The following is a 17,144-nucleotide window of genomic DNA, read 5'->3' on the forward strand; positions in this document are numbered from 1 at the left end:
ATTTTTCATAAAAATCACCTCATAAACTTTGCTGTATGATGAAAATTCATCAAACTTTCTGAGATGAAAATTCATGGCTTAGATTCATATGTGTCAGTGATGGGAAGAAGGGGAAAGAATATTAATAATTATGGGAAATTCATCTTTTTTTTGCCCTTTTCCACCTTTGCTTTTGTCACAGTTGTGGCATTCTGCAGGAAAGCTCACACATTATGTTGTCCAAGATCTTTCAAAACAACTTTTGTGTTTGTATACAACCAGCAGAAGTTGGGCCTTGCTAGGGGAACTCATGCAAGTATTAAAATAAATAAATAAATAAATAAATAAAGGATTGCTTCTCTGTGTAAGAGCCTATACCAGACTCCATTATCACAACCAGAATAACATTGGTAATAATGAAATTTGCACAGTAATTCTCAGCCTCCTTCATGCTGTGTCCCTGTTTTAGTATTAGAAAAACTCAGATCTTTCCACCCATTTAACAACAAAATTAGGAAAGTGAATATGACTTGTCTTGACTAACGTCAGGATGAACTCTGAGCATGAGGGAACATAAATATTACTGTCTTAATCAATGCTAAGTTGGGAAATCCATTTCTGTCCTTACAAACAGCAGCCTTTTCTACATTTTTTTCTCAGTGTGTGGGAAAAAATGTGTTAATACAGATAATTATTTTTTTTAATCTAGCCCTTTCTTACTGTGCAGAGAATCACCTAGAGTAACTTTTGGATAGCTAAGAACTACATCAAATAAAACAGTAAGAGGAACAAAAGCACAACAAAACCAAAACACCTTTATTTCTCCCCCCAAAGACAGAAATAAAGACAGTACCTCTGAAGAATACTTATTATTGGTTGGTTTTAGCACAACAAGGTTTGGTTGTTCTGACTTAGAGAATTCAGGATAATTTGTGAAAAAACTTTCTGCCCTTTCTGTTGCAGAATTATGTAGCCAGTTCCCACTATCCCCTGATACTCTGATAGACTGCATTGGAACTGATACAACAAAAGTCCTTTTTCAGGTTTAATTTTTACTGCTGGCAGAAGCGCCAGAATTCTAGAATAGGGAGCTTTGAGAGAGTTTGCTCATGGGCAGGGTTGACAATTCCTTTATTAGAACCCGGCACACTTCAATAGCTAAATGCTTTCAACTTTCTTTAAATGGTATTAAGGAAAAAATATCCTCAAGGCATTATTTTTAAAGGGGACTTCAAACATTCTGTGAGGGAAAAAATGCAACACATTCGAACACCAGGGGATTTGCAGTGGAAAATCTGTTAAAGTGGAGCTATCTTTTGAGTTTCAGGGTTAAATAAGCATTGGCCATAAATCAGGGATGCAGGCTACCAACACTTCTGAGGCATTCCAGATTCCTAGCTTAGACCATTCTATAACAGATCTTTTAGAAATTATCTGGTAGATTGTAAATAACTGTTTCATTTATTCTTTCAACATACAAAATCCATTATCACATTTCCTAAAAGAATAAGAAAATCCAAGGTTCTTAATCTTTTTTACTATATAGACTTATATTTTTTCAATAACTCAATATTAGATATTTTAGAGTTTATATTTAAAAGCAAGCAGATATGCAAGGGTAAATCTTCTCATCTTGAATCCTTCTGCAAATGGTCTGCTCTGGAGGTCGTATCAAAGAGATTCTTTTTCCAGCTTAAGCCTGTCTTTTCCAAATAGATCTCAACCTGATCTCATTTAATGCATTGATGTCTGGTATCTTAGTCATTATATTTGCTGTATTACATATCAAAAGGACTCTTGAGAAATACCCCGAAATTGATAGTTCTAATTTCTTATGTATAGCTACTCTATATTCACTCTGAGGACAGCTGTATTGTATGCTAAACCACGAATTGTAAAAATTGATCTCTTTGTATGTAGGCTTGTATTAAATTGAGATACTTTATTTTTTCCTGTTTGTTGCCACACATGGGTTCCTGGTGTCAGTTTGTATTTGGCTGTCTGAGCATATTAAAGTTTTGCTGGTGCTTATGATGTTCTTGCCAAGAGCACTCTTGCAGCAGTCTACACTAGAACAGTCTTCCTGCCAATTACTTCAAAAAGTATTCTGTTATAAACCCAATTTTTATGGCTACTTATTCAGGTTGCAGTGTGGTTATTTCAGTGAGTTTCTTTTTTGTTTGTTTCTTTTTTAAATGTTGATCCTCTTCAAATGCTTATAAGTTTTGGTTTACAAAAAATAATGCAGTGTCGATACATTGACTTATTAAGACATCTTAAAAAGGAAAAGGGTTAAAAAATGTTAAAACCTGGCATGTTGAATTGCTAACACTGCATACGTTTAAAGGAAACTATTCAATAGTAGACTGTTTGGAGCTCTTATTGCAGGGGCTGTTTGTGAAAATGAAAAACTTTGCAGCTGTATAAAGCGAAATAATGAAAAATTATGTGTAAAGATTTAACCCAGTGTTTCTTGAGCTTATATTATGAGGCTGATTTCAAGAGTGTCAGTTCTGCATTGTCTTTACTTAGAGAAGCGAAATCCTTAACTACATCAGGTTGCTCAGAGCCTCATCAAGCCTCACCTTGAATATCTCCAGGTATGAGACCTCAAATACCTCCCTGGGCAACCTGTTCCATAGTATGTATCACAGAATCACAGAATGCCAGGTCTTAGAAGGGACCTATGAAGATTATCAAGTCCAACACCACTGCCAGAGCAGGACCAAAACTAGGGCAGGTCACTCAGAAGCGCATCTGGACTGCTCTTGAGGGTCTCAAGAGAAGGAGTCTCCACAACCTCTCTGAGCTCTGTAGCCCTTACAGCCTTCCTCAAGTTGAGGTGGAACTTCCTGTGCTCTATCTTGAATCTGTTTCCTCTCGTCCTATCACAGGGCACAAGTAAGAAGAGGTTATCCCTTCTTTCTTGATGCCCAGCCCTCATATATTCATAAACATATACTATCCCAAACAATAATTGCTGATCTGACCGATTATCTGAAATAATAAAATGGAGATGCTGTTATGTAACAGAATGAAGAATAAGCCATAAATTGAAGATCTAATAATGTTTATCTAAAGGATCAGAAAATGTTGATAGTAAATACTTTTTTATAAATTATTCTTGAGCAACCTCTGGACCTCTGGTGTGCTGTTCATTTTCCAGACTCCTGAGGTCTGATGACTCTTGGAAAACTACTTATATTGTACACACTTTAAAATACTTTTTTTTTTTTCTTTTTTTTTCTTTTCTTTCTTTTTTTTCTTTTTTTTTTTTCAGGAATTGTTTATCATACAACACACTTCCTTTACTCAATCAGAGAAGTTGTAGCTTATTCTTCAGATAATTCTTTAACTAGACAAGTACAGACCAGGGAGCTTCACATGACAGACATAATAAGGGTGGTGTCAGGTTCTTGTTTCGTCTTTATTCTTTTGGAAAGTTGGAAATCTGTCCCTACTCCTCCCCTGTACTTCATTATCTAGTGAGAAGTGAAAGAAAGATAAGATGTTATGCATCCTCATGTTGAAGAAGAGTTGGAATTAGTTATCCAAGCAGGTTTTTGTGTGAATGTTCAAAACCCTAACTTTCATGCAGAGGAGCATCTGCTCCCTGTGGTGTACTTGAATGAACGTGACTGTGGCTATTGTATTTGCTGCTGGTCTCAAAATTCCTTAAGTGCACTAAATAATACTCTTTTCAGGTCGTATTAGGGACTGAGGAAGAGCAATGAACTGAGCCTGCCAAGCCAGGGTGTTTCTCATGCGATTCTTGTCTTTAAGCACCCAATGAGTTTGAGGTCTCATAAGGATACTTTTTAAACCCCTTAGAATTATTCTAAATTCTGCCTGTGACTGTTTTAAGCAGCAAAATGACTTTTCAATCTTATTATTTGGAGAGACTGGTATCAGGAAGAAGATGGGAAAAGCCTAGAGTGTCTCCAAAAACTAGTGTTGGCTTTTTAACAACAAAATACATCCTGAGACTAAATATGCTGTTTAAATGTAAATACCATTTCCATTCTCAGACTGTCTTTCGCAGGTATATTTGAGGGGATTTTAAATGTACTTGTAGATGGAAAAAGAGGCTATTGACCTTGAAACTATGTGTTTTAGGAATAATGTTCACCCTCCTTGAAATCAGATGCATATTCTTTAAACGTATGCTCAAGACTACAGCTCCTAACAGTGGTACAGGTAGCATTCAGTGCATAACTGAACTGAGGCTGACTGCTTTTTACTTACAAAGCTCTTTCTTAGGAGTCATAGGTTACAGCATAATCACTATATTTTAAAAAAACAACTCAGGTTCAGAATGACTCACTAATGGCTGCACTAACTACTGATTTCTTTTGTTCTGGTACTGACTTGGTACCATAGGACAAGGTATAGAAGCAATGTCTTTTATTAGATGAAAAACCATAGTCAGAAAAAACCTGAAAGCTTTTTCAGCACTTTTTCAAGGCTGAAACTGAAGCAGTAAACTTCTAAATCAAGTAACTATTAAGACCTATTACTTTAGTAGATGTTATTCTGTTACGCTGTCTAAAGGAAAAGGTAGGTGATACATATGAAGTTGGAGATGGCTGATGGTAACAAAGATATGGTGACTTTTTTACAGATGAAAACAAATAGTATATCTCACATTCATACAACAGGAGCATATGTCTACAAACTTTACTTTTCACAACTCCATTGTCTGAGGGCTGGTTGATCAGGATTCCAGATAAACAGGGGTACCCAAGAGTGACCACTGGGCACATGCAAACCACTCATGCTGCAAGTTCAGTGTCCTCTATGTGTTAAGCTAACTGTACCTGATGTAAAAATTATCTCTGTGTGTACAGCAAGTTGGATACATGTGGGACACATCAAACTTGCTGCACATGTGGGATGGTCCAACATTGCAGCTGTAGCAGCTTACTCCTTTTCAATACCAAAATTTCATACTCCATGGGACCTCCCATTAGGAATACTGCTGTGTTCATAGAAATGCACTAAGTCTGAGAATGAGATTTGCAGCTGTTACTGGAACTGCAGACCTAAGGCCTTACTGGACCATGGCCTCTGACTATGAAAAAACATAAACAAATAGAAAAATTGCAGTGACTAAAGCAGGTCCAGGAAGGAAAGGAAAGAACTGTGGTAGATAAAGAAAGCTATACTGAAGTCTACCTTTATAGACATATTTATATTCTAATGTCAGAAAAAGAGAACCTTCAGGATATCACTCTGTGAACTCCAGATGTGACAGTAGATGCTGTTTTCTTTGAAAAGTCCAGAGGGAAGCCTGTTTCTAGATGCTTGGTCTTAGCCTTAAAATCACCTGAACCCATCTAGGAGCACTTTACCTTGCGGAGTGTTAAAACATTTGTCTTGCTAGTGTCACCAGCAGGTCTTGACATGCGTGTCCATATATCTGTGAGTAAAGGAGCACACAACTCCTTGAAAGATACAAGAACATGCCTACAGTTTGTAAGATATTTCTTCAGCCAATTTTAACAGTTCAAATTGATTGTGATTTAAAGCTCTAGGTGTTGACTTTGGAAGTATAAAATAACATCTTTGAGAGAACAAACTGAGTATCTGTATCCTTGTGAATGACAATTGGTTTTGTACAGAGGGATAAATATGTCTTGGTTGTTTGCAGGACAGCTAAATAAATATCCAGACACATAAATCTAAATTAGGTTGTTTTCATATGTGGTGGTCATCTCAAAATTTGTATCTAAGCAATAATTTTAAGGCTTCAAGTTTAATGTGTCATTAAAAGAAGCAAGGTGGAGAGAGCAGTTTTGCCAGTGCCGTGGCTTCAGTGCCATAATAAATTGATATGGTGATTTACACAGAGAACAAAAGGAATAGTTTAGAAATTTCTATCTAATGGAAGTTTCAGTTTTGAAGAACACAGAAACATCTGAAAGGTGAAATTCACAGATTTTTCATGCTTGCTAGTTTTTATAGCCTCTGGTAATGCATGTCCTTACTCTGACATCACACGTATGTGAAAAAATGGATGTAATATTTAAAGATGTCTTTTGACAAAGGAATTATTTCCATCTCCAGAGGTGAGATTTAGTTCTGAAGGATTAAGAGCAGGTTCCAGATGTGTTTTTCAATCACTGGGCTTTCCTAAAGTATTGACAGAGGGAAGGTTTTATCAAGGTCTTTGTGATGTGCTTGTTTAGAATGAGTAGACATTAGTAGAGCACATCTAAGTGCTTATCACTAACAGATGACTAAAGAGAGCATATGGCAGGGAAAAGAAATATATATTTGCCCAAGAAATGTGGCTTGTTAACACTCCCACACTCATAAACTGTGTTTATGTGTACTTACAATGTTTTGCAAATCCCTTTTCTAATCAGCTAAAAATAAAAACCAAATAATGACTTTTATCCAATATTGGAGTGTCAGGCAAAGTTGACTTAGAATTTTTTAACAAGGCATTTCAACAGTACAGAAGATTTTCATAGTATTTGTTTTGCTTCAGCACATCTTTACAGCAGTGTATGTATTATATAAATTTTGCAGGGTTAAAGTTTTTAATGTTGCAGGATGCCTTCTGGTTTACCCACCTATTGGTCCAAGTATAACTACTGTACAACTAGGTTACACCACAAGCAATAACACAGGTTGGAATGACCCATCTCAAATCCTGGTCTAGGTCAAATCACAAGGTTTATTTTGGCCATAGGATTTCACTCAGCTTCTGTATTATAAAATTACCATGAAAGTTACAACACCTGCTGATGAACAGTTTGTAAGCAAAAAAGTCTCTGAACTGTAAACCAGTCTATCTCCCATTGGAATGAAAAAAGACACTAGTTACTGATTTCAGTGCTCCTTTTTCAATTAAGAGGTAGATAGAGAAATGCTGGGGAAATCTGCACAGCTCTTGACATGCAAAATTTCTGATGATCCCTGGGGCTTCAGGAATATAGCATCCACCCACCTTTTTATAATGGAGAAAATACAGAGGCACTGTCTTCTCTTGCTGTGACGTCTAATGTCCCAGCCTATTCATATAGTACTATTAGAAAGCTGAAAACTATAGTATGAAGATGGATTTGGACTCCTGAGTACTTTTCAGAAGAAAGCATTTATAAAGAAAACTGCACAGGAAAGCTCTGTTTACTTTTGAGTTTTAGAATATTCCTAGCAAATTCTTGTTAAATATTTACAGCTGGACCCAAGTATTGTCCTTCATGAAACAGTTTATTCTTGCAATTTAGCTCCATTAAGGTCAAAATACTGCTTTAGGATATGATAGAGTAGTGCTAAGGGATTGAATTATGAAGAGATTAATTTTAGCTACTGGAGATAATTGACCCTATAATTCCTAGCACCCCTAATCCCAGCTCAAATGAGCCAATATTAAAAGTGGCAATAGTCACAGTGTAGACAAGGTCATGACGGCTAGAATTGTTTTTTACTACCAATTAGATTTCCCACTTGGTACATTTGACTAATGTTGTCATAGAAAGCGATTTCAGGCATGGAAATAGACTTTCTGTAGAGGCTTACAGGTACTGGAAGTGATGGGCAGTATGCCCATCTACATTTCCCAGTGTAGAGAATCAGAATGCAATTGAGTCCTAACCCCTAAAATTTGAAATTTCATTGGGGTTTAGAACATGTTTGATCCACAATAGAGCTAGAAACAAAGTGAATAATTTTAATCTGGAAGCAAAATATTGTCATTCAACAAATTTTTGGTATGGGGGGGGTCTAGAAGATTTGGAACTGTCTCTTGGGGTAATACTGCATCCAAAGTGTGCTCCTCAAATGTATGAGGAATCAGGAAAAAGTGAGGTACTAACTGAATAGAGAGTTGTTCAAAAACAAATCATGTTGCTATTTAGCTGCAACTGACATGGAGGCTTCAAAATACAAGGAAGAGATAAATGGATTTTAAATATGATATATCTTAAAAATTCCCTCAAGAGATAGTGCCAACTTCAAACATACTAGCATAAGGACTCATTAAAAACAACTGAACAATAGTTTTGCAAAGCACGTTCAGTATTATTACTAGTTATCCATCAGCATTTTTTGAAACATTTGCAGATTTGAGTTTTTTCAGTAAGCTGAAGCTGCATGATAAAAAGAGACAGATAATGATAAAAAGCAGATGTTTATGCAAGCCTAGCTAGAAGGAGCAAAATACACTATTACAGCCCCTCCTGCAAAGTTAATCCTATTTCTTTTAGCTATTTCTTCATTAGTTAATGGGGTCTTGAGGAAAAAAAAAAAAAGACTGTTTGAAATACTGTTTATGCATCCTTGCCCTTAGGAACTTTTTCAAAAATTTATAGATTAATTTATCCTTGAAGGTGCATTAAGTGTGAGTTTAGGCAATCATTACTTTAAATGTGGGTGGTCAGAAACCTGCAACTGAAATGGACAAAACCAACAGCTAATCACTTAACTTATTCAGATTCACTGAACTGGCTGGAGTTGAAATGTAGGTAGTGGAAAAAGAAGATATTTTTGTGATTAAGTTTAAAATAGAGAAACAAACTTCGAGGCTTAGATCACAGATCTAGCATGAATTAGATTTGAATTTGGGTGCACTTTGTGGCTTGCAGTCTAATTAATGAAAGATTTTCTTCTCTCTCATTTTCTATTAAGAGTCAATTTCAGAACAGAAGTACAGGGTTTGGCCACTGGTCTTGTGTGTCAAGTATCCATGGTGTAGGCTACATCCCACCTCTGCCACCTCTTCCAATGCACTGACCCAACATCTTTGTTGACCTCTGGATAGTGAGTCTGAGCTCACAGTGAAAGGGCCTCCCGTCTCCTGGAATCCTTCTCTTCATGATGATGTTGTAACATACTGAGAATGAAAATCTGGGAGAGCCTGCAGCCGCCAGTTTTATGGTTTTCTTGTTAACCTGAGTCTCCATTTACAGTTTAAGATCTAGCATCGGTGTTGTATTTATATTCTTTTATTGAAAAAAAACTAACCCTCTTTATTCACAGAACTCCTGAAGGTGTGTAACTGGAACTAGTGGATTATTCTTTTCCCAGAGTTTCAATTTACTCCAGATCTCTGGCAACATTCTTAGAATTTCACTTGCCAGGGCTGCAGTTTTATCTCCTGGGCATCTTGTGGTTTTATCTTGTGAACAGGAAAAGAAACCATGCACTCCCAGAGCTCTCCATACTTACACAGTGTAATAGGCAAAGGCATTAAGAGTCTACCAGCCCTTAAAATCTTGCTGTGAATGTAAGATCATCCTGCAGCTGAGCTCATTGATCACTTGTAGGCTGTTGCTTCTCAAATTGCCAACCACAAAGAACTAATTCTAGGCTGTGAGCAGTGTCTCCATGGTGTGGGTGACTAGCAATTCAATTAAATCCACTCTGGAAAATTTTCAGAACTGCTGATCTTTTTGTCTCATATTCAATCTCCAAATGTTATAAAATTAATATTTTATTAATTTATACTTTCATTATTTCAGTTTAATCTCTCTGTCTCTTTTCTTTTGTTGAATTTCTGGTTCGTTTTTTTCTTCTCTTTTTCTGTATCAACCACCACAACAGCAATCAATAGCACAGGGTTTTATTTGATGAATGTGAAGCATTTGCCTGTTATGTTCTTGTCTTCTTGTCTTCTTTTTTGCCATGAGGACATATAAGACATGTTGACAGCCAATATTAATAAGCTTAACACTAATATTGGCAGTAACTGAGTACAATTTTTGGCTGTGTTAAGTGGTCTGAGGTCATAGTAATGCTGTCCTTTAAAAGAAACTGATGTCATAGTTGCATCCAGAATTCACTGGGGTTTCTTTTATTGTTTTTATTTTCCAGGTGATTCATATAACAGGCCGGTTACGTCTGAGAGTGTCACTGTCCCACGGACGGACAGTCCCCAGCCAAATCATGGGACTTGTTGTCGTTGCTCATGCTTTGCCACCTCCTACAATTAATGAAGTCAGGATTGACTGCCACATGTTTGTCACTCGTGTGAATATGGACCTCAATATCATTTACTGTGAAAATAGGTACAGCTTTTAGCTCCTTTTTTCTTTCTTTTACCTGTGTTTATTCTTTTTTCCATGGGCTTGGCAAAAAGTTTTTAAATTTGTGACTACTGCAATATCATGCTAGTGTTCTATGAGACCACTGAATTCACTCACATCATCATCACCTTGATTTTCATCACATTATTAGAGGATAAAGGTAAATAAAAAACCATCATTAGCAGGACATCTTGCTGAAATAGGGGAGGATAGACCCGGGAAGATTTCTCTAAGCTTTCCCTGCCTTTTGCAATCTCTCACCATCCCTCTCAGAGGCAAGATTTGGGACTAGACAGACGTTGGTATGACCTGTATGGCTGTCCTTATGCTTCCCCGTCCTCCCCTCCACAAGTCTTCCTGTCTGAATTTTTAAAGTTTTCCATTTTTTAACTAATTGGCAGATTACAGCACATCACGCTCAGTGTCTTAATGGAACAGAGGCACAGATGGTCTAAATAGTAGGCTAGAGAGGTGGGATCTGTTGCAGTAAGAGGTGAGAAAACTGGAATAAAATTGGTTAAGGGCGTACTCAGAAAAACAGCAGTGAAATGGGAACAGGTGATGAGGAGTTGGTTGAGAGAGGACTGTGTTCGATGTGGTAGCAACAAGTGCTCTAGGAAGGTGGGAGGTAGGATTTAAATTGGGCTTACTGCTCCCTGGAGTGCCAGTAGTGGTGGGGGCTCCCCATGTGGATCTGTTGGGCAGACCCCTGGCAGCCAGGGCCCAGGCTGCCACCCCTGCCAGAAGCAGGGTAGCAGAGGGGCACTGGACCACCACCAACCAGAGGTGCACTGGGTACCTCACTGGAAATGGGCTGAGAAGAGGCCAGGACATCAGCTGGTCCTATCTTGGCAGGGCTTGTGGCCAGGCAGGACAGAGCTGTGGAGAACTGGAGACCAACTTTACTGCAGTGTAACTGGGGCAGGGGCTGATGGCCCCAGGGGTTTCACACAGTGTCCTGGGCTGTGGGCAGGGTGGGAGAAAGCCTCAGGGGGGATGGTAAAGACCATTAGGGTTATTGGTGCCCTCAGGGCCCCGAAAAATAAAAATAAAATTTAGGGAATGGGTATTTTGAGCAGAGTGAATAGCTCAAGAGGAAGACATAAGTAATAAAGAAATAGGGATCTGCTGATAAAAGTCTGAGGTATGGAAGGTTGGAATGGAAGAAAGCAGGTAATGCAGCCAAAAGAAATTCTCCCTTACAGAGATGTATCATCAAAAAGTAGAACAAACCAGATGATTAATGCAAGCTTTCCATGTGACAGCAGCCATGGCATATTATAAGTTGAGTGGAAGCTCTCTGATATAAACAATGATAGTTGTTTAATCATAATTAAATGCCTATGATCAGGATAGCAGTCAATATAAACTTTGATAAAAGAGTATAAACTCAAATGCTAAGTTGAACCATTTTAAAGTAATCTTGGATTTCAGTTATGAGTTTATCTTTGCTGTCATGTTGCTGAACTACCACAATAATATTAATTATAATATTACTTGGCGATTAGAGAGGGTACTTCATCTAAACTTCAAAAGCATTATTGAAAAGAGAATAAATTATTCTTAGCTTTAGGTTTGGAAAAAGTACTCTGTAGAAAGTGGTTTGCACAAGGTCACACAGAAAGCTCTGATAACAGTATCAGAGTTTGAGTTTAGTTTTTGCCTGTGACCCTACCCAGTAATCTGGCAGTGGGTCAAAGACGTCTGGGGATCAGTGGTAGGATCCATGAGGAACCTTTTGCCTTAGTGTTTGATTTGACTGTGACCTACCTAGGTACTAAAGGAAAGCTGCTGCCACTGCAGAGCTATTCAATGGTCTCTGAAAAATGAGTTGCTGGGATCTGTCCAGTTCCTAATGATCAGATTTCCTTTTAACAAAATCACCTGCACTTACTGTTACCTTTGTTGGCAACCTCAACAAAAAAGCCTGAAATCAAATGGACATGAAAAATTAACTGTTCCGCCAGGTCAAGTATGTTATGAATTTATGGGCTGTGTTAGAAAGATTTATACTTTCTCTGCCATCAGTTTGGCACTTTTATGAGTCCTAAATTGTGTATTTTTTTTAATTAAACATTTTTTTTAAAGCTCTCTTTTATGTTCATGTAGCAATAAAACTTTCAAATGTGTGAGAAAGACACCACTGAAAAAACAAAAAGGTATCCTACATGGGGTGCTGATTAGTAGTCACATAGGAAAAGCTGATAACACATGGTAAACTATGGTAAACCAACTGACTTATGCAAGAAAGTGTTAGCTTACCAATGTTTTTCATTCATTCAGGTAAAGGCAACATTATAAAACAACTTTTCCTTTTTTGTGATGGATTTTATCTCTTATACTATAGCACTTGGCATATGGTCGTACTTGAATTTCTATTGCAAGTTTAATTTTAAGCCCCTGTGTCAGTGTTAAAAATAGTTTATAAAAGAAATTTCAAATAGGAGAAGCACTTCTGCTGGGTCTGGGAGGTGAATAGTAGTTCACCAAGGCAGAGGAATTTCCACTGATGGAAAATAGAGTAAGATTGACAAGACTTGGTTTTCGTAGCAGATACAAAACAGAATGTGACTGTAAAAGCTGGAAAGGACAGAAGAAGGGAAGGAATTAACTGAGCAGCTGATAGAAGCTGTCATATGAATTATCTGGGCATTTGCCAAGGCCATCTCTGAGTCAGGGAAGTTGGGATCTCTTTTCTGGAACTATAGAAGAGAAGTACCCCATTCTGAATATACTGGCTTGACTCCTGGCATTTGTGGGCAGAGGGGAAATTCTTTGTGGTGCCACAGTAAAGCAAGCACAACACTGATGAAAACAGTGAAAAATGGATCCATGCTGGGGAAACTTTAAGCACTATTTATGGAGCAATGGGGAGTTACTGGCAGCTGCAGGGAGTGTGGAGCAGAAGCCGTGCTACTTAACTGAAATGAATGCTCACAGTGGACCACTGGATCAGCAGGGGTGAGATCAATAGTACTCCTAGTTTTCCAAGTGGTTGCCTGCTTGCAACAGCAGGGAGCAGGAGTGACATTACTCAAGTCTTTGGGTACATCTTGTTACTTTGCTCTAAATGAAGAGATCTGCATCAGAATCCCAGACTCAGTGCACAAACTAGTCAGGTATTAGCTTCTCTCTCAGTCCAGATCCATTAGCTAGTGCACTGGCTATTTCAAACAATTATTATTATGTTCTAAAACTGTTAAATGGGGATGTAAAAATTGTCTGTCTAAAATGCGGTATGTTAATCCTTGTATGTTTTCCAAGTGTAGGATTCTTGTTGTCTAAACATCACCATCTAGTATAAAACAGAATTTCTGTATTGGCAAATGGAGGGAGAAAAACACTTGCAGAGGACAAATCATCATCGGTGGTGATAAATAACTAGCAGCAAAATAAAGAGACTGCTGCTAGAGTACAACGTCAGTCTGTGTATTTTTAGTGTCAATTCTTAGTCATTGGAGACCATCTGGAGGCAGCTTAGAGACCAGTTTAATGTGGACTGCTATAGCCATATCTGCTAATATATGCCCAAAAGGAAATAACTTAGTAAACATAATGTTTTCTGAATACAAGAGGTTTGGCAGGTTGGCCATGACAGTGGTTACCAATAGTTTCTTCAGATATGCTTGAGGAGAAGCCTTGTAAAGAAAGCATAAAGCTTAGACGTAGATACAAATGTGTACACAATTTGGTCCTAATTCAGCAAAGGATTGTACCATATACCTACCTCTAAATTTCAATCATCTTAACAGTCCTGTAAGTCACTGAAACCACCAGTCTGCTCAAAAGTAAGCCTGGGGCTGTGTTTTACAGGATCAGGTCTCTATATTGGGCAGAACTAAGTTCCTATTCATCAACCTGTTGCTTTATTTTGTCAAAGGGCTTGGGAGCCACAAGATCTGTCTCCTAACTGGTGCTCAAAGATATAATATATCTTTCTTTTCTCTGTGCAAATTAGTTGTTATCCATCTTTGGTACCTTTCATATATTCCTATGGCCTTCCTATGTCTGTTTGAAACAGGTTTTTCGTAATATTATCCAACCGAAGTTATCGTGAAGGTGCTTCCACTATTGCCTTGCTGTGTTCAGGCATCTGTGCTTTTATTCGTGAGCTCTTTACACAAACATTCTGCTGCAGAGAAGCAAAGTACAGCTGAGTCAGATTTACCAGATTTACCAGAGAGGGAAGCAGAATGGTCATCTTAGCCCTGGTGTTGGCCCTAGGAGCTGTAGCACTCATCAGAGGGCAGTGGCCTGCATGGGGATTGCCCTTTGCTACGGGGCTGGGCAGGGTGGGATTTCTTCTCTCTGATCTTGAGGCAGAGCCATCTTCTAACAGAAAATATACACTTCTTGGACCAGAGAAGAGACAGTGAGGAGAGTGTAGACGTGGGAGGGGGACAGACAAGTTATGAACTGTTTATAGGCTTAGTTTAGTATAAAAAGATAAGGTACATTCCAGGGGGCAGGAATGTTTAAACCTCAGGCTCCCTTCCTCCTGGTGAGGTTTCTTTTCGCCAGGCAGAGATCACAAGTCCTTTGTTTCTCAGCCACTAATTCACTGTGCAACGAAAATGGTGGAACTCAGCAGGAGAGACAGGGAGTCCCACTGTTCCAGATTTCACTTTATCCTGGTTAATTGTGTCCTCTCTGAGGAGGCAGGAGAGACACTGTTCAACTGTGGTTTGTGCTAAACATTAGACAGGTATCTCTAGATGGGTATCCCCCATTTGATTAAGGGCTGTAACTACTACAAGGCAGTTGTTTGGAGATGTACATAAATGTACACTGTCAAGAAAGTGGGAGAAGTCTGTTGTGTTTCATGGCAAACACTATTTGACAGTTTTTATTAGCAAGCTTGAGTACACTTGCTTTATCTGTGATGTTTTTCATATTTGTCTTTTTCATTATTTTTTTTTTCAATTTGGACAGACCTCCAGTGCTGTTATGGTGCTGTCTAGTGCTTCCATTCTCCTTCAGTCTTGAGGTCTATGCATTCTTCCTGCCTCAGACACCGGGCAAAGAGCTCTGCAAGTCAGTGCCTCAGCAGCTGTGTTTGCCCCCTCTGCCACCTAGGAACCTCCCAGGCCTACACAGTTCAGTTACTGGTTTAGCCTCCCCATTGGCCTCCTTCAAGATAACACTCCAATTGTTTCAGCTGCCTGTTTGTATCAAGATGCTTGGTGTTTCTTATAACTCCATTAAATGGATGGCAATTTTTTTTTACATATGCAAAGTGGGCTTAACCCAAGTCATTGCTGCAAATTTCAAACCCTAAAAAATTATTCTGTTGCTACGAGCCAGACATATGATTAAATGCTTGTGTGAGCAAGACATTTTTCCAATTGTTTTTTTATTTTCTGTACTGCATTTAAGGGCATTGACATCTTGACACTCCATGATAGAAGTTTACACGTGCACACAGGCACACACACAGATGCATGCACACAAAAGCCTGAGAAAGAGATTTTAAAGTTTCTACATGCAATAAACCACAAAGTCCCAGTTGAAAGGGCCCAGAGTGAAAACTGAGCTCCCAAATGAATTAGACTAAAAAAGATAACACCCTGAGGCATCTATATGTCTCAGCATTTAAATTATATCCTGTGAAATATCAGCTTGGACTTGGTGCCAAGAAATGGTTGAAGAGTTTTTCATGAATATACCCAATAGAAGACCAATCTGTTGAAATGAAATGTGTCTCTAATCATTTGGTATAAACATAACATGTTTTACTTTATTATGTAACCTTGAATCATCTTGGTCTTTTAATGAGGATTTAAGATTGTTGCTAATGCTTTACAATTTCATGGAATTATATTGTCTTGGTGTTATGCTCCAAGGAGAATATGCACTAGAATTTAACTTTCCACTTACTTAAATGGATAAAAGGATTTCAAGGTTTCTTTAAAAAACATTATTTGTTTTGTTTCTGTTTTTTCCTTTAAGGATGTATCCTGTTTGTACAGATATTTTATTCAGATTACTATAGTGATGAAAAAACTTTTAGCAGATCTCACTTTCTGAGTCAATTTTAAATTCTTGTATTCTTTTTCTTCTTGAATCATAGGCTGTACTTTTGTTTCCTTTTTAGGATTAGTGATTATATGGATCTGACCCCTGTAGATATTGTAGGAAAGAGATGTTACCACTTCATTCATGCTGAAGATGTGGAAGGCATCAGACATAGTCACTTAGACTGTAAGTACTTCCATTTTTGTCAAAATAATCTGGTATAACACTTGATTGTTCCTGAGCTACTGTTTATATTCCACAACTGGGGTCTTCATCTAGCACCTGCTTTCTTTGTCATAGGGTGTCATAGAGGGTGGCTCAGATACAACTTTTTATATGATTAATTTGCCAATCTTTTTATAGACATATAAAATTGTTCACATATGTGGAAGTAAGAAATTATATTTGTTTTACCAAACTTACCAGCAGCCATTTGTTTGCACGTGCATCATTTACTCCTTCTAAGAGATATGGCTTCAGTGAGAAACTGCATCCCTGGCACAGAAAATGAACTCCTCTCTTTGTTTGGGGTTATTTTGTTTTGTTGTTGTTGTGTGTTTTTTTCTGAGTCACAGAGGTTAAAAACTACAGTATATTTGGGAGTTTCACCAAGTCTTTCAATATAGAACTGAGCTGCAGCTTTACTGGTGTTGTAACCACTCCAGGTATTAACATCTAAATAGCCCCAACCCCTGCAGCACCTAAGTCCCTACACAGGTAGTGTCTGATGAGGATAAGGATAGCAAAAGTTAAAAAATATTACAAGAGACAAACCTTGCCAGAGAGCATGTGCATATATCTGTGTTTGGGGGAAGGGAGGTTCAGCTTGATTCCTTGTAATTAAATGCTTTGTGTTCCTCTTATTAAAAGCCATAGGACCTAATTCTTTTCTTGTTGAGATCTGTTGACTTCAGTGATGGTGCTCCTGATTTACCCTGGTGCAAAAAGAGATTTAGGCCCATAATCTCTAATTTATCTGTGCTTGCAGTGAAGACAGATAATTCTTTCGAAGTTTCAGGGACTGACTGTGTTAGTGATTGACTTGTCTGTTTTTCTTAATGTAAAAGACTGTCTGCAAACTGCCTTCTATGTTCAGAGTCCAAGATTTGAATAATTGTG

General features: G+C 38.0%; 1 protein-coding gene across 7 annotated transcripts in view; it reads left to right on the forward strand.

Moving 5' to 3' along the window:
* The window catches only part of NPAS3 (neuronal PAS domain protein 3), a 582,470-nt gene that overhangs the window by 543,991 nt on the left and 21,335 nt on the right, over positions 1–17,144 (forward strand). For all 7 annotated transcript variants that reach the window (XM_030452107.1, XM_030452109.1, XM_030452111.1 and 4 more), the window contains 2 exons: positions 9,799–9,992; positions 16,105–16,211. In XM_030452107.1, the coding sequence (XP_030307967.1) occupies positions 9,799–9,992; positions 16,105–16,211 (301 nt within the window). The remainder of the gene's footprint in view (positions 1–9,798; positions 9,993–16,104; positions 16,212–17,144) is intronic.

The sequence above is a fragment of the Calypte anna genome, chromosome 5A, assembly GCF_003957555.1.
Source record: "Calypte anna isolate BGI_N300 chromosome 5A, bCalAnn1_v1.p, whole genome shotgun sequence".
NCBI classification, from domain to species: domain Eukaryota; kingdom Metazoa; phylum Chordata; class Aves; order Apodiformes; family Trochilidae; genus Calypte; species Calypte anna.